The 22,557-nt window shown below is 38.1% G+C and overlaps 1 protein-coding gene across 3 annotated transcripts in view; it reads right to left on the reverse strand.

Annotated features, from left to right (window-relative positions):
• Positions 1-9,315: 9,315 nt before the first annotated feature.
• The window catches only part of ZFC3H1 (zinc finger C3H1-type containing), a 40,221-nt gene continuing 26,979 nt past the window's right edge, over positions 9,316-22,557 (reverse strand). For 2 of the 3 annotated variants that reach the window (XM_060777456.2, XM_060777455.2), the window contains exons 24-35: positions 22,194-22,431; positions 18,325-18,430; positions 17,812-18,010; positions 16,155-16,249; positions 15,256-15,366; positions 14,673-14,777; positions 14,425-14,590; positions 13,556-13,656; positions 12,498-12,599; positions 11,852-11,891; positions 10,420-10,482; positions 9,316-10,294 (exon numbers count right to left, since the gene is read on the reverse strand). In XM_060777456.2, the coding sequence (XP_060633439.2) occupies positions 10,157-10,294; positions 10,420-10,482; positions 11,852-11,891; positions 12,498-12,599; positions 13,556-13,656; positions 14,425-14,590; positions 14,673-14,777; positions 15,256-15,366; positions 16,155-16,249; positions 17,812-18,010; positions 18,325-18,430; positions 22,194-22,431 (1,464 nt within the window). In that variant the 3' untranslated portion in view covers positions 9,316-10,156. The remainder of the gene's footprint in view (positions 10,295-10,419; positions 10,483-11,851; positions 11,892-12,497; positions 12,600-13,555; positions 13,657-14,424; positions 14,591-14,672; positions 14,778-15,255; positions 15,367-16,154; positions 16,250-17,811; positions 18,011-18,324; positions 18,431-22,193; positions 22,432-22,557) is intronic. The other variant, XM_060777457.2, reaches the window with a different exon arrangement.

The following is a 22,557-nucleotide window of genomic DNA, read 5'->3' on the forward strand; positions in this document are numbered from 1 at the left end:
TTTATATTATTATTATTAATTCCTTGTTTTAATATTTAAATTTAGTTACATTTTATGATTTAATTGATAGTTTTATGCTACTGTTGTTTTATGTTTTCATGTTTTGCAAGGCATTGAATTTTGCCATGAATATACATGTCAGCACTGAAGTGACATCAGGTGGTGAAACTGTTCTCTTCTTCCAATCTTGAAATGATCCATGGTTTACAGTTATTGTTTTTATTAAAAAAAAAAAAACAACAACAACAAATTAAAACACTTGCTGTAATAGTGAAATTGGTTTTACAAAAATATTTTAAAAAATATTTGAAGCAGTGGAATTCCAGGATGGTGAAGTTACACTTCTAACTGGAAGTATGGTCACAGGACCACAGACTGACAAATTATTGCAGTAATGCAATGATAGAGAGATACAATAGTAGGGCCGACCACCCTGGTAAGTTGCATTTATCCCTGACTCTGTGAATGCCTCAGAACAGCAACTTACTGCAATAAAGACTTTAGTGTGAAGCAAAATGCAACCACTCAAAGTAAGGTAAGGAATGCAGCTTATACATTGAGTACTTCAAACATTCATGAATATATTGATTTCTAAAATATCAAGAAACTGGTGTATGAAGGTGTGAGGGGAGGGATCCTTCAGTATTTATGGGATATTGGAGATTTCATTTAGATGGGGAGAAAGAAAATGAAGGTAAGAAGCTTGGTCTGCTTGAAAACCTCTCTTATTGCGAATATAAGGTGGTATTTTGCACTATTGCTCTCATAAATCCAGCAAGAAAATTGTACTTCGAAGTATGCAAAGGGCACCGGCTTATTTACTCATAGTTCATAGTAATTCAAGAAGAGATTATAGTAAATGGATATGGATTATGTGATGAGAGACTTCTCATTTTTCCAGAAATCCCTCTCCCACACCTGTACCCCTTCCTCCCTTGCATGGGAACATGTTATAGCAGTACTAAATGTTTCATTGAAATTTTGGCTTGCAGTTCCACCTATTTGTACTTGATAATAGTAGGATGCTAAGAATTTGTCAAAGTAATGCAGCAATGTCTATTACTGTACAAGACTCCAGTCACATTTCAAAAGATTCTGGCCTGGAGACTATATCTATACGCTTAAAGACACTGGACTATAGACTAGTATGCTGAATATATACAATAAGTTTGTTAGTAAACCTGAGATGTTATTTTTTTAAAAGACTGCTTTGGCCTCTAGAGTGCATATTTCAAATAAGAGGTTTTTAACAGAGAGTAAATGGGCAACTTGAATTTCAAAGAATCGAACATCCTCTGCCAATCAAATATATTTTTGTAATGGCATGTCTTTATCCTTGGCAGCTTAAAGGCATGGTTCTTCAGTTTAACAGCTGAGTTACTTGTGTGCCATTACATGAATGCTTATGAATACCACTTGTTCAAAGGGTTGACTTCTAACAAGCTCATGCTTTTCTTGACTAGTAGTTTTCATAAGGTGGTCTCCACATGTTCATGGAGATTCACATTTGCCAAATGGATGTGACATCATTTTTAACTTTCCGGTAAGGTTATGGTGTAGTTAATTCCAATAGGTTATGGAATTCCCAATAGTATTATCCCTTATCAGTCCAGAAGACCACTAGCATATAGAGAGCCTAGCAGAAAACAGACAACTCACTTTGCCATGTAGGTCAGACCTTGGAAAAGTTAGTTTTGGGAGTTACAGGCCAGAATTTTCTGCTCTTAAAGATAAAAGACCCAATTATTGGATAAATGAACGATTGAAATAAAACCAGCCATAGGCCCTTTATGTATGCTCTCATGTGTCATATAGATAAAGACCACATTCCTTGCTCCAGTGAAAGGCAAAGCAACTGGATTAGAGAGACAGAGCGGAGACTGTCTGTGCAGAAGCCAAGGATCCCATTAAAGCAAAAACAACCACAAGCCCAGGCACGCTTGAGCTCTGGTACCTCATGTTTTTGAAATTAAACACACTGTCATTTTATTTTCCAACAGGACACACTGAGAATTCCTGATATTATTAGGGTAATTAGAAAAGTTTATACAATTCTAGATTGCCCAGTAAATTCCCTGGCAACCCTCTGGATTCAGGTCTTCCAGGCTAAATCCCTCTGTCATACGGAAGACATTTAGAAACACTTTAACATTTATGATTTCAAATCAAGTGCCAGCCAAGGGTGACCGTATCTAGCGAGCGAAAGCATCTCAAGGGAATGCATTCTAAAGATTAAATCTCCATCTTTCCCTCCAAATCAATACATTCTTATGACTTGGCATAAGACTTTTCCAAATGTGGGTTACAGACGCCACGTAATAATTGAAAGAGAATGTGTGTTTTCTTTTTGAAAAATGCACAAAGGGAATATTTCTCTCCGGGGACCATGTGTAAGTGAAACATGACTGGAAACAGAATGCCTATTACGGACGATAGAACTCATGTGTGATTAGAGCATCATTCTTACTTAATATTTCTTGGAATTACAGAATATATAAATTAACCTGAAGTATTGCTTTAAAAGAGATATACAGAGATTAAATGTGTGGCTACTTTCCTCCTTAAAAGACCTGTTCATTCAATCTTGGTTTCCATCTTGTGTTAAAAGTAAAAATGGTTCCCATTTTAAAAATTGGATTGTCTCTCATGGCTGAGAATTTACTTGTATCCATTAAAGATGTCTGCAGGAAGAAAGCTGCATTGAGCACTTCAAACTTTGATGAATAGATTGAGTTCTAAAATATAAAGAAATTGTTGTGTGAAGGTGTGGGGGAAGGAATCCTTCAGTATTTATGGGATATTGGAAGCTCTATAGAACATGTGGTCGCCTAGCTATTGTTGGACTATACTTCTCATGCACCCTATTGTCAATTTACATGAACCTATCACAGGAAAGTACTTTCATGAGGAGACAGCAAAGCCTAGAGAAGACAATTATGCTGGGAAAGTGGAAGGTGGCCAAAGTAGGCCATCTTTATCTCTCAATATCCAGTGAGCAGCCGGGTATTATTTCCTGAGTATGGATTGGTTTGATCTCCTTGCAGTCCAAGGCACTCTCAGAATTTTCCTCCAACACCATAGTTCAAAAGTTTCTATCTTCCTTTGTTCAGCCTTCCTTATGGTCCAGCTCTCTCACCTATAGGTTACTATGGGGAATACCATTGCTTTAACTATATGGGTCTTCATTGCCAGTGTTATGTCTCTTAACTATTTTATCGAGATTGGTCATTGCTCTCCTCTCAAGAAGTAAATGGCTTCTGATTTCCTTGTGTCTGCAGTAACCTTCGCACCTAGAAATATAGTCTGTCACTGCCTCCGCCTTTCCTCCCTCTATTTGCCAGTTATCATTCAGTCTGGCTGCCATATCTTGGTTTATTTTTATATTTAATTGTAACCCATCTTTTACATCTTCTTTCACCTTGGTTAGAAAGGTCCTCAGCTCCTCACTTTCAGCCATCAAAGTGGTATCATCTGCATATCTAAGGTTGTGAATGTTTCATCCAGCAATTTTAACTCCAGCCTTGGATTCATCAAGACCCACACATCAGGTGATGCGTTCTGCATACAAGTTGAATAGGGTGAGAGTTTACAGTCCTGCCGTACTCCTTTCCCAATCTTGAACCAGACTGTTGTTCCGTGGTCTGTTCTTACCGTTGCTACTTGGTTGTTATACAGATTCCTTAGGAGACAAACAAGGTGACTTGGTATCCTTATACCACCAAGAATTTGCCATAATTTATTATGATTCACACAGTCAAAGTTGTTAGAAATAGTCAATAAAACAGAAATAGATGTTTTTCTGAAACTCCCTTCCTCCCTCCATTATCCAGCAGGTATTGGCAATTTGATCTCTCATTCCTCTGCCTTTTCTAAACCCAGCTTGTACATCTGGCAACTCTCTCTCCATGTATTGCTGGAGTCTCCCTTCCAGAATCTTGAGCATTACCTTACTGGCATGTGAAATAAGGGCCACTGTACAGAAGTTTGAGCATTCTTTAGTGTTTCCCTTTTGTAGTATGGGGATATAAGTTGATTTTTCCCCAGTCTGATAGCTATTCTTGTGTTTCCATATTTGCTAGCATATGGCATGCATCACTTTGACAGCATCATCTTTCAAGATTTTAAACAGGTCAGCTGGGATCCTGTCATCTCCTGCTGCCTTGTTAGTTATAGTATTAGCAAAATAGTATTATATTATTATATTATATTATATTATATTATATTATATTATATTATATTATATTATATTATATTATATATGTATTCTATGTTGTATAGTATTAGCAAAAGCAATATTCCTGAATTCATTTACTCACAGTTTCACTTATTCACTTAGGGCCTCCTGTACTAGCTTTACCCCTCCTTGGTGCTTCCATTGTTCACCCCATTATAAAGAATAGGATTTGCTATTATCTGTGGTTTCATACAAAGGCTAGGAAATAACTCTTAATGGAAAGGGGGGGGGGCATGCTATATAATGGTTTGAGGGTTGATGCTGCCTGCAGAACACCAGGATTGGAATCCCCATTGAGCAATGGAAGCAAGATCATAAGTCAGAGCTGTAACAACAGTAACAAAGATTATTTTTGAGAGCAAATAAATTTATCTAATCATTTTAAAGCTCTCCATATTAGTTGCCATAACTATATCTTATGGCAGTGACTGTCCCCGTTTAACTGTGTCCTGTATGAAGAATTGCCAGCTTTTGTCAGTCCTGTATCTCATACCATTCTGTTTCATCAGATGACTGAATTCTAGCATTATGAGAGAAAGGCAGTTTAAACTGGCCTTTCTAAACAGTTTAAACTCTGTCTTTTGACACCATTTGACAGAGGAATCATAAGTATTCTTAAACTATTATTCAGAAGTTGGATTTCTATTTGTGGAGCCTACCATTTGATCATAACTGACCTGATGAAACCCCAATGAAAAGCTACTGAATGCTAGGTTCTTGGAAGATGTCCCTGAATAGGGGATATAAACTTAAGTTTTATATGTCTGTTTAGACTTTATAGTCCTCAACTGACTTAGTTCTATGAATAAAGTTGTTGTTCAGATTTGGAATGGATCCAGGAGGATATTCCCCTTCCTGCAACAAGGTTATTACAAGTAGTTCAAGACAGGGTTTATTAACAAGACTTCCTTTTAGCTCATAAGCAACATTTGTGAGTGAAGACTTGATTTGCCAGCTGTGCCCATACACCGATCATGGTAATGTTGCATCAGTTGCCCCTGCTTTAGTACAAATTGTTCAGGTTCCTTGTGCATACGTAGGTCTGAAAATGGTGCCCAAACCAGTGGCCTCGTTCTTCCCTCTAGCTCTGAAACTCCAGAAGGAGTGAGGAAATAACTCACAGCATGTGGAGCTCAGGTTGTCCCAAAATGATCCAGTGGTGCTAGCTATTTTCCTTATGAATTACATTCTGTGGGCTTTGGGGATATCTGTTTCAAAATCTTTCTCAGATACTAGGGCATAAATACCTTTGTTTTTATATTAAGCAATAAAAAGTATTCAAACACTTTTGTAGACTGGCAGCATGCCAAACACTTAAAACAACAACCCTTCAACCTACATTTCCCTTAAACCAAGAAAGGATATTGAATGCAGCACATTCAAGCTGTAAACTAGCACCTTCCATGCAAGTGTAACCACATACAACACGGCCATGGCACCTTCTACACCACCATACAAAATCCATATTATCTGCTTTGAACTGGATTATATAGCAGTGTAGATTCAGATAATCCAGTTCAGAGCAGATGTGGATTATCTGCTTTGATAATCTGGACTATATAGCAGTGTAGAAGAGGGCTGGATCTCTTTTCCTGATCTGTTTTGACTGACTCGAAACATCTGTCTTGTCTGGAACAACCAGCTCACCCTGAGTTTTAGTGTTCATGATTTTGTCCTAACTGGTTTGAACTGTTGTTGTTGCAAAGCTTATCTGACTATCCTTCATTTTTCCAAATCATCTTTGGGTTGCAGTCCAGACATTAAAGAAAGCATTCAAGGTGCTGAATTCTTCCCCTCAAACTGGGTTCAGCACCATGGATAGCTCCTGTGAAATGTCAAACTAAAAACCTGAACATTTTCACCTCCTTGCCAACCTTGGAGCCTCCAGTCATACTAGGGCTACATTCCCTTCTGTTCAGACTCACCCTTGTTCAACATATCGAGGAAGGTGCTCCGTTCTCCCTTGGCCAGGCCTGTTTCCTTCCGACAGGTGCAACCATGAAAACTTTTATGATCAGAACCTACACTCCCTCCAACGGAAAAGTAACTAAATCTCAGCATTGCTTGCCAACAATTTCCTCAGGTCTGATTTCAGTTGAAATATGTCTCTTTTTAGTAGCTGATAGCTAGGCAGTAGAGTTATTTACGATTACTTCCAAAAGTAACAAGTTCTGTTGCAAGCATATAAGGTGGATGTTGAAGCTATTCAACCTGTCTCTTGGGCCACTCTACAGTCACAACTGCCCTTCTTAATGTTATTTCACACTGTGCCGTTATAGCACTACGATTTCTCTTCAGCTGTTATGGTAAAAGCATTTAGCCATGGCCATTAAAGTGGGGTCAGACATTTTAATTAGTGTTCCCTCGCTACTTCGCAATTCGCTTTTCACGGACTCAGTTTCGCAGATTTTTGCCTCCCAGTTTATGAATGGTTGCCATTGCCCAGAGCAGCATTCTAATCCTGCCTCCTGGCAACTATGGAGTTTGGAAGGGGGTTTCACCCTCCCCCTCAAGAGAGAGGCAGGCAATCAAGAGATTGCAAAGCAGAGATAGCTAGCAAAAAAACGTGTGCAGTGCCTTTAAATCTCTCCTTGCTTCTGCCTCACCCTTGAAATGCGATATACATATATAGTGTCCCTACTTCATGGATTTTCACTTTTCGCAGGTGGTCCTGAAACGTAACACCCGCAATAAGTGAGGGAACACTGTATTGTTGAACTTTACTAGTCTTTCACCAAACATCACCAAGGGCAGCAAGGGCATTTTGCCTTCCGTAACAGTGTAGGATGGAAAAAACTACACTTGATAATATTCCCTCTTTTCCACAAGGGATAGGTGCCTCTCGTCCAGTTTATTCCAGCCAAGGAGTTAGGTTAGAAATGAAAAAAGACCAACTGTCTAGGTACACAAGGTAGATTTGCCAAAGAGGGATACCAGGCTTTTGCTTTGATCTTGGAGGCAAGGCAAGATAACACAGGTGCCTAATAGGTCTGTTAACCCAGACTCAGGAAATAGAAGAGAAATGCAATTCTTCACACCTTTTTTTACAAAACAGATGCCACCAGCCATATTTGTCAGATGAAACTCTTCCACATGTTAAGTTTTTAGTGTGTGTGTGTGAAGTCACTTGTTGACTTACAGCTACGTGAATTTGATAGGGCTTTCTTAAACAAGAAATACTCAGAGGTTGTTTGCCATTACCTTCCTCCAAAACATAGCATACAGCACTGAGTTAGTATTCCTTACCAGTCCTCTTTCTGAGTACTGTGATGTGACTCTGCTTAGTTTCCAAGATCAGAGCAGATCTGGTGCCTTCAAGGTATTTAGACCATGGTAGTTTTGTATAAATTGGAACCGTTCCCCCCCCCCCCCCCCCAAGTGTCTTGAAGTAAAGTGATGCAATGGTCATCCCTGGGCATGCTGACCTTCCCCTTGACTAAGTGAAGTTACAGGTGCTGGCAGCCATTGGTACATCTGTTGCTAAGGTGAATCCCATAAGAAATCACTATGGCTTTGGGGAGAGATGTACACCTGTCCCATTTCAGGTATCCAGGGCTGCATCTATAGGCTTAAACCTTTGGTTAAATCAGAGAAATAGACATTAGTATAGATGTGCCATCTTGCTTTACAGTTATGCTTTGTATTATGGCAGATGAGAAATGAACCAAAACACTGGTTAACTGATGGTCTAAAGTATCAATGAAATAAGAGCAATGACTGATCTGTTTCTAGCTCATGGGTCTTTTTGCCATCTATCCCTGCAGTGCTATGTATATTTACTGTGAAGAAACAATGACTCAATGGGACTTGGACCCAGATCAGTGTGCATAGGATTGTAGCCGTAATTATATTTACTCTTCGCAGATGCAAACATCATACTTCTTACACAATAAAATATCCTATTCTTTGTAGTTTTCATTCCACATGCTGGTTAGAAACACACAGCAAATGACATGAACATTTTATTGGTGTTTCAGGTGAAACCTCACACAGGAAGGCAATATTGATTCTTGGTGATAAATGATCTGAGTTGTGCAAAAGTTGCAGCGATTCTAGACCCACCCGTTATTGTGTGCCTTCAAGCTGTTCCTAACTTATGAGGACCTTAAGATGAGCCTAACATGGTTTTCTGGCAGGCCTATTTTGGAATAAATCCCACTGAGTTTTATTTCTGAGTATTTCTAAGAGTGAACAGGAATTCTAAATATTGAGAAACATATACTTTATCTGTAGCATTTGCTGTGACTAGACTACTGATATATAATGTAAACACTCTCAGGAATTCATTCTTTTTCACTGTACTGGTCTGCTCTTTGAATAAGTCATTTCTATCACACATCCGCCCGCCCCCCCCCCCCCCCCCCCGGTGGTGCAGCAGGTTAAACCACTGGGCTGCTGAACTTGCTGACCGAAAGGTTGGTGGTTTGAATCCGGAGAGTGGGGTGAGCTCCCGCTGTTAGGCTCAGCTTCTCCCACCTTTGCAGTTTGAAAACATGCAAATGTGAGTAGATCAATAGGTACCTCTTCTGCAGGAAGGTAACGGCACTCCATGCAATCATGCTGGCCATGTGACCTTGGAAGTGTCTATGGACAACGCCGGCTCTTTGGCTTAGAAATTGAGATGAGCACCCCCTCCCCCGAGTCACACGCAACTAGACTTGATGTTAGGGGAAACCTTTACCTTATCACACGTGTGTTTGATCCTTGGCAAGTTACTTTTAAAGATGTTTTTCTTTGTTAGCCACACTGCCTTTGTTATTTGGGTTAATAAAGTTTAGTATTTGCCTGAGGATCAGTTACTTGTTCTTAAATTGACAAGGATATGAAATTGAAGTCAAAACTTGTCAAATAGGCTCTGAAGGCAAACAATGTTTCAACCCTATACTATTATATTGGTTTCATATAATTTCAAGTTATTGTTCCTTGTAAAATAGTGCAAACAACTATCTACTGGGGATGTGTATACTGTTTAAAATTGCATTTCAACTATAACCAAAATGTCTTGTTTAAGAAAAGGAACCAACCAACCCTTGCATTTCAAATGAACTTGGACCACTTAATGAAAGACCACAAAGACAGCAGATTTTTAAAAATGTATATTCAAAATATCTTTATATAAACAATGTCAATACTACAGAGTAGTATTTTAATACAAATCAGTTCAATATTATTAACTGTTAAACCTTTATTATAAATTAAAATTTCTTTACAAAAATTGCACATAATAAATTGACCACTCTTTAGGTCCTGATGCACTGGCGTTTGCAAAAAGTAAATTTAATCTTCAAGTTTAAGTCTCTGCCACAAGTCCAGAATGCAGAAAGGGCGTTAAACCACCCTCCAAGCTTTCAAGTGCAAAAAGCATACTTGTGACCATGGCAGTTACTTTCCTTAAGAGCGACTGCTTTTGTTTTAAATCCTGCAATGAAAACTAATCTCCAAAATGAAACAAAAAGGGATTTGGGGAAAGGGGGTGGGCAGGAAGAGAGGACAAAGTGGACTCTTTTTAATGTAAACACAACCCCCTGTTGTGAGCTCCGGACACAGATCTCTCAGGCATCAGTCGAGTGTCAAGTGAAATCAGGAAGAGCACACACACACAAAAGAAAAAGAAACATTGAAAATAAAAAATTGAAAAAAGAAATTAACATGTTAAGTCTTGTCATTGAGGTGAGCTATACTTACGTATATGACGTTATGAGAGTCTGGCAGGGCCCAGAAGCAGGCCACATTGGGAATTCGTTTATCCAAGGAGGCGGCCATGTTAATTGTTTCCAGGTTCAAGGAAAGCAGACCAGAGAGACTTGACAGGCTCAGCACTGCTCATCTGCTTTACAGAGGCCTAAAGCCAGAGATCAGCCTGGAGAATCACTGAAATGATTTTGGCATTTAATAGGACTTAGCACTGACTGCACCCAGCGTTCAACGTTTCGTGCTTTCTGTTCTGTAAGTGTTTAAACTTAAAAGCTCATCTAGGCTGACTCCAACCTCTTGGCACTTGGAAACTAGTTTTCTCAGGTTATCAGTTTTACCTCCTCCGGAGGCTTCAAACAGGAGCTGCTGTAAGAGATGGGGAAGCAGACATAAGATTTAGCCAGAGCCTGAATATCACCACATCGATGGACATGGGATATGCAGAAAATTGAAATGAAACCTTAAACGGAAACATAAGGAGAAAACATTACATCTTTCCACAGGGTTGCACAAAGAGGTAACTTCTGAAAGGCTCTCTGATATAAGTGATGGACCTGTGAAGGAGAGACAAGAACCAATTCAATGTTATTTCAACATAAACCAGTTTCTGAAGCTTCAAAATCACTATTTTTCTACCTCATAAACATATAACACAGGCATAGGAAAATTACTGCAAACAACCATTCAGCATGATAGAATTAGGGCTATTTTTGCAAACTGCTAAAACTGGTAAATTATGCCATCCATGCCCAACCATTAATTGTCTTTAAAGTATTGCACTGATCAAGCAGTTTAAGAATTTTTGATCAAGCTATTCAAAAATTTCTGACCTGTCTATACAAAATGGAGTATTTTCTATATGAAATACTAAGATATTCCTGATGTTTTTGGACTGTGTGTTAATGATGCAACCCTATATCCATCCAGGTGACTATAAGTGTCATGATAATTAACATGGAATAAGAATTTGGGTTAGCATGGCACAGAAAGGCTCTGCAGAACCACTTTGGGTTACAACTAAACCAGGTCTCCCCATTAACTTCCCTGACCCCAAAAAGGTATCTGTGGCTTAAGAAGAAAGAGAGCCAACCAGAAAATATTTTCAATTCTGCCCACAATGTGAGGACAGACACAGTGGAGTCATTTGCATGCAGTTTTTAAAACCAGGCTTTAAAGCCAATTTCAGGAATACTGGAAAGAAGATAGCTGACTTTTCTGTAAAAACTAACTTGGCTATAATAATGGTACAGGCAGTCCGCAAGTTACAACCATCTGACTACAACTGACTCCTAGTTAAGAACACGAAGGGGTGAGACAACAGGAAGTGATAGGAAATCTGCTCTCAGAATGGAAATTCACTCCTGAAATATTTATCATAAGGAAAAGGTGTCTCTACTGAAACTTTATCACCAATCCTTGTTTCCACAAGTCACATTTTTCAAAATCCAATTATCACAGGGACAGAAAGTGAGATGAAATCTGAACAGGGCACAGACAACAAAACAAACACCACAGGGGTGTTAACCCTTCCCTGTGCTATCCAAAACTTTAAAAAGGTTGGAATTACACTTTTAAGTTGTCTGTGTTGCACCTTATTCAACTTAAGAACAAACCTACAGGACCTATCTTGTTCGTAACCTAGGGATCGCTTATATTTGTCTACTTAAAACACACATACAGATACAGAAAACATGCAGGGTAGGAGATGTATGATCTTCTAAATGTTATTAAACTGCAACTTCCAAGATCTCCATAATAAGCAATGCTAGCAAGGACAGAGGACAACTGCAGTCCAAGAACATCGGGGGGGGGGGGGGGGGACCAAAGGTTTCCTACTCATGAAGCAGACTTATGTACTGGATTGAACATCTAAGACTAGTTAAGATTTTAGGTAACTTTTTAAAATTGGTTTTCTTGACATACCTCCTTCTTTCCCTTTAGAAAGCACTCGGCAGCAATGGCTCTGAGGGAATAAATAAAAATGATTTATTTTTGCAGCACATTCACTATCTTTATCTGCAGAACACTGAGTATGGAATGGAACTATAAAAGTCCTGGAAAGTAACAGACTAATTCCCAATGATGGTAATCTATAGTGAAGAGACAAAAGAAAAAGATCCATTTCATAAACAATCTTACATGAGCAAGACATTTCAGTTGTTCCCTTTATGTACAAATACTGCAGACAATGATCAGTTCATCACCACTGGATATTGCTATTATGGTATACAAAGGGGGAGGGTAAAAAGGAGGAGGAAACAGAAGTCAATTTAGATAAAACATGCCAAAGTAGAAACAAGACAATTTATCAATACATTTTCCTTATTGATACACACAAGAAATACTTACTTTCTGAAATACTATGGTATGGGAAAGCAAAGGTCTTCATGTTACATTACTGTCAGGTATCTTTCTAAATCAAAGTTTGTTGAAAGACTGCAATAATGAAAAATACTTTCTAGCATGAAACCAATTTGACAGCTATTTAGATTTATCTTAGGAATCAAACCTTAATCTTTTTAATATAAAAATAGTATCTATGGTAACAGGTGTATGACTGTTGAATTACATTTTCCAGATGGCCAGGCATGTTGGGATATTATAGGTAAACATCTTGGCTTGGAGTTTCAGAATCTGGACATTGCTCTCCTCCCAGTGCTGTTGTAGCAGCCTGCAATGACAAAGGAGTACACAGGGAAGCATGCAATAACTGCTAAGTGAAGATGTTAAACAGTACTAAGCAATGGAAAACTTCAGTTTTAATATAGGTTTCAAATAGGAAAGGTGTAGTTTTAAAATCAGAAAATAGCATTGTGATCTCCTTCCAGTACAAGTAAGAATCCAACCCAAACTGCTTGCCCCCTTAACTCCACTGAAACCTCAACAAGACAAACTTTTCTTTGGGTCTTATCCAAATTGTTCTGGAAGACACTTAAATTGTATAATTATATCAATCATACATTGTATCGTATAACAACTGTATCATTTTAAAGGTTTAGAGATGAAGGTGATATATTTAATTATAATTTTAAGAATGTTCTTATTACAATGCTGAAGATTTTAGGCTGTTGACGGATACTATTGATTTATTACTTTCCTTAATACAAACGAAGAAGCTGGAACCTATCCAATATACATGACATTCCTATATGAAATAATAATTCCTAAAAATTCACCTAATGGAGCATTTTATAAATATGGAGATGTCGTACTCTGTCTGCCAGAAGAGATAACATTCAAATAAAAAGGAACTGTATCCTAATTAAAGTATTTCACAAAGGAACATTAATGAATTAACACTAAGCTCTTCAAAGTTTCTATCACATTTATCACAGAAACATCATCTGTTTATTATATGGAAATTAAAGTGAAGTCATCGCCTGAAAATTCATGACTACAAACAGTACAGATATATTCTTTTTCTCTCTTTGAAGCGGTAATCCTAACTATGTTTCTCAATTAATATAGATCGGATTTCTAGGCTTTCTTAAAACTTGAAAGCAAAATACCAGTTAAATATTTGCTCCTTTTCTTCTGAACCAAATCATATATCTGAAAATCTCTACTTGACTACTGACCAGTAAAAGACAAAGGGAAAAATAAATGCCTCCACAAACTTTTTCTTACCTGATTGCAAGCCCCGGATTAGCAGGCATGCTACAGCAAAATCGTTCCAAGACTTTGGAATGCTGAGGCTTTGGAATACAACTCAGGTAAAAGGAAATCACCTGTAAAAATACATTTTTGAGAAATCAGATGGGTCTCTTTGCTGGCTATGACAATCAGACACCAACCAGCATATACTCTTTGTCAATTCAATCTGTCAGTCATCAGATCTGCAAAGAAACTTGCTGGGAAGCATTCCCTCTCAAGTTTAGACTGTAGTGAAAAAGAGACAAAGAAGTTCTCATATTCATGAAAACTTTGATGACTCTTTTTCATTCTTGCTGTCTTTTGATAGAGGAATTTGTGCATATTTCCTAAGGTTAAAGGTAAATCTGAGTAATGGCTGTTGATTCCCAATTTTCACATAATTTAATTTTCTCAATAATTTAAACAGAAGCTAAATGGCCATCTGTCAGGGGTACTTTGACTATGCTGTTCCTGCACTGCAAGGATTGGACTATACGGCCCATGTGGTCTCTTCCAACTCTATTATTCTGGGTGTAGCCTCGAACCTGTATGGCACCTAACAAAGAATCGTTTGGTGCCATACAGGATCCATTTATTGGAACTTTTTTGACACTGCGGGTCAAATTATAAAGGAAAAAAAATGTAACTGCAAGTTATGTCTTTAAAGCAGCTGGTAGTTTGAATGCCAATGTCTTTTCCTGAGCTCTATCTTTACAACCATTAGACCTTGGTCACTTTATAACTATTATATCCTTCCCACCTAATTCGAATGTTTGTTGTAACACCTTGCCAAAGATTGAGAAAGCTTACGTATTCTGTTTTTCTTAATATACAGTATGAATTGACTATGGATTTTGAAATACCTTGTTATGAAACTCATAGTTGGTCCAGTAATCCGCAGTGCTAAATGGAATAGGATATCGTGTGGGGACGGTAACAAGGCATCTGTTTATAAGATCAGTAAAATGCTTGAACTCTTGAACTTGATTGTTGGCTCTGACAACTTTGCCATTGAAGAAAACAAGGTAACTGAAAAAGAAGTGCCATCAAAACATTAACATTTCTGAATATTTTACTTCCACAACAATAAGACTTTTTCATTTAAACTTACTCCATCCAAATTTGCTGAACTATCTCCTCTTGCATAACTGCTCCCAGAGCTGCCTCATAAGCATCAGTTGCTTCTCCACAAGTTCCATGAAGAGACTGGTATAAGCTATGGTTTAGAAATGAAAACAAGACATTTGTTTTCAAACAAATGTATACCTTTTCTCAAAGAGCAACACAATTGTATATACTAAACAAACAAAAATGGTCATGGATACAAATATTACTAACTCAATGGAAAGCAGCTTCCAACGATTTTGGATAGCCAGACCACCTTTCAGAGACTTCAGAGGCATCTAGAATGTGGGGCATTTTAATTGTTAAAATGCCCCACATCCCCTGCAAGTTTATATTCCTTAGTTTGAAGCAACATCTCCTTCTGCTTTAAAAGAGCCACAGGCCTCCAAAGACTAAGTAGGCTAACAACAGAACAACATCCTAAAAGACACTAGAACAAGGGCAGAAATGACAACCCCACATTGCTAAGATTTACTTTGCTAAAAGGTTAATTTCCCCTCCAGAAAACCTAAGTCCTCACATGAAACCTGTTCATTATTAAACATTCTCAAGTCTCCAGGAAAACTCACCAGTATATTTGCCACAAGTAAGGAATTTGCTGGTTTAAAACTTCCTCCGTAAAATTTCCCTTATACAAGGGTGGTGTAAATTCAATTGGCATTGGGAAATTCAAAAAATATCTAGAACAGAGAGTGCTTTTTCAGTGTGAAAATTATTACTACACAGAAACAATCCTAACCTCCTCTATGTAACAAGAATCAACAATATGAGAGTGCAGCATTTCTACTATGCTGAACCACAAGGCAAGAGGTGTCTGAAGAAGCCTTACACTGCTTATGGACACTTTATACCTCAACAAATGTGCGCACTGGACCCTTTAACGTACTGGTGGTAAGAAATTTAGGGGAATCTAGCTGTTGCTGGAGTCTATCTCTCCTGCTCTGGCTGCTACAGAGATAAATGCCAGCATTTGCAGCATTGTACACAGTCACTCTATATGGATATGTCACATAATCATCTCAATTATTGCAAAACAGTTACAATAAGACTCGCAAATTGGCCTAGGACTACTTTCAATAATATCAAACCTAGCATTAACAGAACAAGCACAAAATATAGTTTCATCCTGGTAATAACCAGACAACTACTTGTAGAACAATTATTACAAGCAACCAATAGGTGTAAGAATTTGAAAGTGGTGGAACCAGAAATTACATTCCAATTTCTACTAAACTGCTTCAGTCCTAAAAGTCTATGTTTAAATCATATTACCACCTGTTGCCTTCTACACATACAAGCCACTACATAATATGTAACTCAAATTCGTAAAGTGCATTTTTATTACACAGTACTATCTACAGATATAATCATTATACACACCTTAGAAATATGCAAAGTATCAACATTTTACAAACATCCTGACAGCAGAACAGTCAATCACATCAAGCAAAGTATTTGCCAAACTTACCGTAACAGATCCACAGGATTACTCTCTTTGGGTACGCACTCAAAGAATGCTGCAACAAAGGCTTGCAAGAGAGGTGGTATACTATCTGATCTATTCTGTTATAAAAAAGAGCAAAATTGACATCAGATCTTTCACATCAGATATTTGCGGAAATACATGGAAGTCATTCATTCAGTGTTACAAAAAAAAAAAAAAGATAGGAGGCATGAATTACACTTATTTAGATGTTTAACATACAAGGGCGAACTTTTATGTAAGAACCCAAATTCAATGACATGTGATTTATTTACTTACTTTATTTTTACCCCTCTCTATCACACCCCGAGGGGGACTCAGAGCGGCTTCTAATTTTGGCAAACTTTCAATGCCACAAGTATCCAAAAATTGAACAAAACATACACAATTAACCATTAAAATCAATTAAACATACAAAATACAAATTAAAACCAATTAAAACATGTAACGCATATAAGCCATAGCACCAATCCCAAAATCATCATCCAGGTTGCTTCTTATGTTGGTTTCTGTGAGTCTATTGCACCTTAATTTCTACTCGCCAAATGCCTGTTTCCACAACCAGGATTTCACTTTTTCCCAAAAGACCAGGAGGGAGGAGGCCAATATGATGTCACTGGGGAGGGAGCTCCACAGCCAAGGTGCTACCACAGAGCCCCTGTTTCTACCAGTTGCGCCTGCGAAGGAGGTGGGACAGAAAGCAAGGTCTCCCCTGCAAATCTTAATGTTTGGACTGGCTCATAGAGGGAGATACTGGACAGGTAGGCTGGGATGGAGCAGTTTAGGGTTTTATAAGCTAAAGCCAGCACTTTGAATTTTGCTCTGTAGCAAACTGGCAGCCAGTGGAGCTGACATAATAAGGGGGTTGTGTGCTCCCTGTCCATCACTCTGGTGAGTAACTTGGTTGCCGCCCATTGAATTATTTGAAGTTTCCAGGCAGTCTTCAAAGGCAACCCTACGTAGAGCACGTTAAAGTAGTCTATTGGAGATGTAACGAGAGCCTGACTTTCCAAGGTATGGGCACAACTGCCGCACAAGTTTTAATTGGGCAAAAGCTCCCCTGACTACCGCCAAGACCTGGGGTTCCAGGCTCAGTGAGGAATCCAAGAAAACTCCCAAGCTGCAAACCTGCGACTTCAGGGGGAGTGCAACCCCGTTCAGCACAGGCCGTAACCCTATGCCTTGTTCGGCCTTTTGACTGACCAGGTGTACCTCCATCTTGTCCAGATTCAACTTCAATTTGTTTGCCCTCATCCAGATTGTGGCAGCTGCCAAGCACTGGTTCAGGACATGAACAGCCTCCTTAGCAACAGGTGAAAAGGAGTGACAGAGTTGGACTTCATCTGCATACAGATGGCATCAAACTCCAAAACTCCCCCAGTGACTTCATTTAGAGGTTAAAAAATATTGGTGAATTAAATAGATTACTGCAGCTTCTTTATAATGTTTTGTATTACAGAATGAACCACATTGTTCATTCTATTTTTTAGCATCCTATATGCAATATGAAATCTGAGATATCTTAGTCAGCACAATCAATGGAAGAGATTATTAGAGTGCTAGCCTGAAACACCCCAGAGACCCGCATTTCTGATTTAATGGGTTTAAACACTATAAGAGACGCAAGGCCGTGGTATTTTACCTGCATTTTGAAGAATTTGCACATATGGTAGAAAACCTGGGCATTCCGGGGGTTCTTCTCAAATGCTGTGAGCCACACATCACAAGCTCTTTCAACCTGGCCTGTCTTCAAATATAAATCAACCAGAGTTTCCAAAAGCTGACAGTCAAGAGGGTTTAATTTTACAAGTGATCTGCAAAGCTCAGCAGCAGCTTCCCACCTTCAATAGAATAGTAAAGAATATCTCATTGAATAAACAATCCAGTGGATGATGTTAATAAGTTATTCTTGTGAAAAATAATAGATTCTAGTGAATGATTTTTATGCTTTAGATGTTATTTCTGACCACACTTTTATGTTAGGTCTGAATTACTTCACTCTTTGGTTGTTAATATCAGGAACAGTTCAATCAAATGAGTGTGTGGATTAAGAGGAAATTGTTATATTATAAAAAGCATGGTTTACAGTATACCACTTAGGCATGTTAACAAGAGCATACACTGTATAAACCTTTCAGTGGGAAGAAACCCTTACCTTTCCAGCAGCTTCTGCAATGAAATCATGTTTTTGTATAATGGGAGACAGTGAACCATGTTTTTATCAGCTGAATTATCCTCGCCACCACACGACTGGATGGCATCTTTTAAAAAAGACAAACATAGTGACATTAAACATTCAAAACACTATGCCTGAAAAGAGCTAGCCAGGAAAGAATTATTTTAAAGGGTGGAGTTGCAAACTCTTAAGGCTGACAATAAATGAAATTATTTCTAGGCATGTTTAACATGTATGATCTTCACAAAAAAAGCCCCCTGGTAGTGCAGCAAGTTAAATCACTGAACTTGCTGACCAAAAGATTGGCAGCTCAAATCCAGGGAGTAGAGTGAGCTCCCGCTGTTAGGCCCAGCTTCTGCCAACTTAGCAGTTCAAAAACATATAAATGTAAGTAGATCAATAGGTACCGCTTCTGCAGGAAGGTAACAGTGCTCCATGCAGTTATGCTGACTACATGACCTTGGAGGTGTCTATGGACAATACCAGCTCTTTGGCTTAGAAATTGAGATGAGCATCACCCCCCAGCTGGACATGACTAGACTTAATGTCAGGGGAAACCTTTACCTTATGATCTTCACAAAAGTAAGAGAGAAACTTATTTATTAGGTGATTTAATCCTGTTACCTTAGTTTGTTTGCTATTGTACCATGATATACTTATTATTATTAATATATTAATAAATAAAATGATTATTTAAAAGATTGGTGACTTTGTTTGATAAAAAAAATATCATTACAAAATATTGTTCAATATTTGTAAGTAATGTAACTAAACACAACTTTGGGAGCCTGTGCCTATTCAAAGTTTGGATTCTCTGTAAGAAAATGAATTTTGGATTTCACAGGATTTCCAGATACATATCTGGGAGATCCAAAGTAAAAGAAAATAAACAAGACTGTAAATTCTTATGACACCCAAGACATAATTTTGTATTTTAATCCTGAAAAGTATATATGTTTATTTTAAAAAGCAGACACTTAAAAATCAATAAACATAGTTTGATCCCATTAAGTTAAATCATGTATTAAAATGGTTTGTTACAGCCAACCATTTTTTACAAATAAGTAATCCTAATTTTCCTCCAAAGGTTGTTTCTCTAAAGCACCTATGAATTTAAACAAGCATCCAAGGATTTAACTTCCTAGAAGTGAATGTTTTAATTACTAGGATTTTTCAGTAGTCACTGAAAGTTTAGACAGAATATGCAAGACCTTCCACCAATGCCAAATAGTTCTTGACATATAATTACGATTTTTATTATGACCTATGAATGAACTTCTATGAAGTCGTATTATCAATATACAAATACAATGTAGCAGCAATATAAACATTTGGGACTAAAACTATAGGTGAAAATCCAATATTTTGGAATGATAAAAATAGATATTTAAAAATGACCACACAAAGCAAGCCTTGCCCACTCCTCATATCTTGGCAAGATGTAATTTCCAGTATTCATTGCCACTGGCTAAGCTAGGTATGGCTGGTGGAAGCAATGTGATATGGAGCAGAAAAAGGTTCAATGAAAAACCTCTCCATGAAGATAGCCATTTTTAAAAAAGCATCTATAGTCCAGTGATGAACATTGTTTTAAAACAGTACAATGCAACGCATATATTCTCAGAAGGGAACCAATTGAGTTCAATAGGATTTATTCCCTGGTACTTGGACATAGGTGGAACTAAGGTTGCAATCTTATTAATAACTAAGTACAGGGTGAGGCAGCATAACTTCCTTTTTTAAAATGCACACCATTCAGTTGGTTGAAGACGTAGCGGAGCACCACTGGTCTCGTTCGAGAGGTGGGAGTATAAAGTTTTGTCCTGACATAGTTCAGTCGCCATCATGCGTTGGAACAGTGAAGAGCGTACTTTTGCTGTTGAGGCCTCCTTTCCGAGCGGATTTGGAGTGGCCGGCCTGCTATCCAGATTTGGCCCCTTGTGACTTTTTTATGGGATTTTTTGAAATCCCGTGTTTACGTGAACTGTCCATGGACCCTACAAGATTTGAAGACCAACATCCAGGAAGAAATTGCCAACATAATGCCTGCTATGCTGGCAAGAGTCATGACAAATGCCAGAAATCAGTTTACTCAGTGTATGGAGAATCGGGGATGTCACCTACCTAATTTGATCTTCAAAACTACGTAAAACATTTCAATCAAAAAATTTATATGGGCCGGAAAGAAACCGAGAATAAAGTACGAACACTTAATTGACAAGAAAGAAAAAGGAGGACTGGGATTGCCAGACTTACAACTTTATCATGATGCCTGTGGGTTATTATGGGTAAGAGAATGGGCTAATATCAACAAGTTCAAAGACTTAGCACTAGAAGGCCACGACTTACGCAGTGGATGGCATGCATACTTGTGGTATGCAAAAAGAAAAATAGGAAAGAAAATTGGCAACCATTTTATTCGGTCTTCCCTAATTAAAATTTGGGAAAAATACAAAATGAAATTCTATTCAAAAACCCCTCTCTGGATATCCCCGCTCAAAGCGCACCAAAGAAGGGAATTGGGATGGGAGAAGTGGCCCCGCTATAAGGATATGCTAACGAAAAATAGAGGAGAATATAGAATCAAGACACTAGAAGAAATCAAACAAACCTACGGTGAGATTACCTGGTTCCAGCATAGACAATTGGCGGAAGCCTTTAACAAAGACAAAAAAGTGGGCTTTGAGCCAAGAGAAAAATACTGGGACAAAATAATGTGCACAGAAAGAAAAGGTATCACCAAACTTTATAAAATACTGCTGGAGTGGAAGACCGAGAAACACCAAAACAAAAACTGCCTCACAAAATGGTCAAGAAATATAGGGCGTATGATAAGAACAAAAGATTGGGAGGAGATTTGGAATAACAAATTGAAGTGGATAAATTCATACGACCTGCGAGAGAACTGGCTAAAGATGATGTGCCGTTGGTACATAACACCCAGTAAACTAGCAAAATGGTACAAAAATACACCGGGACTATGCTAGAAATGCCAGAGGAAAAAAAGGAACCTTTTTCCATTGTTGGTGGGCATGTGACAAAATTAAAAGATTCTGGAAGGAGATACATACTATAACAGATAAAATCTTAGAAGTCAAGAAAGAAATGAAGGCGGAATACTTCCTCTTAGGCATTTTTGATTTTGAATTGGACAAGAATAAAGACAGGCTGCTCTTTCACATGATGACTGCAGCAAGGATAGTGGTAGCTAAAAAGTGGAAGCACAAAAAAATCCCTACGATCGATGAGTGGACATTTAAATTATTAGACATAATGAATATGGATTGCCTAACAGAACACCTGAAAAACAAGCAATCAAGGATGACTAGCAAAGTAGACTGGTCCCCAGTCAGAAATTATTTCAACATCAATCAACTATAGCACAAAGAGGAAACTTGCGAAGAAAGAAAAAAAAACCCATACTATATCCAACATGCGAACCAGGCTCTAATCATTAGATAACATAACTAACCTCTCTTCTCCTCAACCTTCACCCTCTCCTAACCTTTCCTAACCTTATGCACATCCCTTTCCCCCCCCTTCCCCCCCTTTCCCTTCACACTCCTGAACCCGATTCACTATCTATAGATTTATTTTATCAACGATACGTCAATGATTGACACTCTCTTGATGTACCCCACCAAAAACCTTCAATAAAAATCATTTAAAAAAAACTACGTAAAACAAAAATTTAGGTATGCGCCTACATTATATAAAAAAATTCTGATTCATACAATGGGTTTTATTAAGTTTTGAAAAAAGGAAGTTATGCTGCCTCACCCTGTATATAGAAATGTCTTCTTTAAAAAATTAATGGAAGCTATAAAGACCCTGGATTTTGAATTTACCTTCAAATACAGCTAGCAACGTATCTGGGTTAGCTTTCACATCTTCTTTTGTTTTCCAAGGTATAAAAAAGGGCTCCTTCTTCATTATTTTTGAAGAGTTGCTATTGGCAGGATCATAGAACTTGATTGGCAGCTCACCAAATTCAATCAGATGAATGTAGGAGAGCCAAGCTAAGCAGCGATTGTCTATGGTGAGGTATTGCACAACAGCCTTGCCACTTTCTGACTTCAGAGCATTCTACGGAATGGAAAATGACAGAATGCTTACACCAAGAAACATAAGACATTATACCTAGCCCTACAGACACATTCTAGAGATACAACTTTGATCAAGCTTACTATTACGTAAGATAAATCCCATGGC

This window comes from Anolis sagrei, chromosome 5 (assembly GCF_037176765.1).
Source record: "Anolis sagrei isolate rAnoSag1 chromosome 5, rAnoSag1.mat, whole genome shotgun sequence".
NCBI classification, from domain to species: Eukaryota; Metazoa; Chordata; class Lepidosauria; order Squamata; family Dactyloidae; genus Anolis; species Anolis sagrei.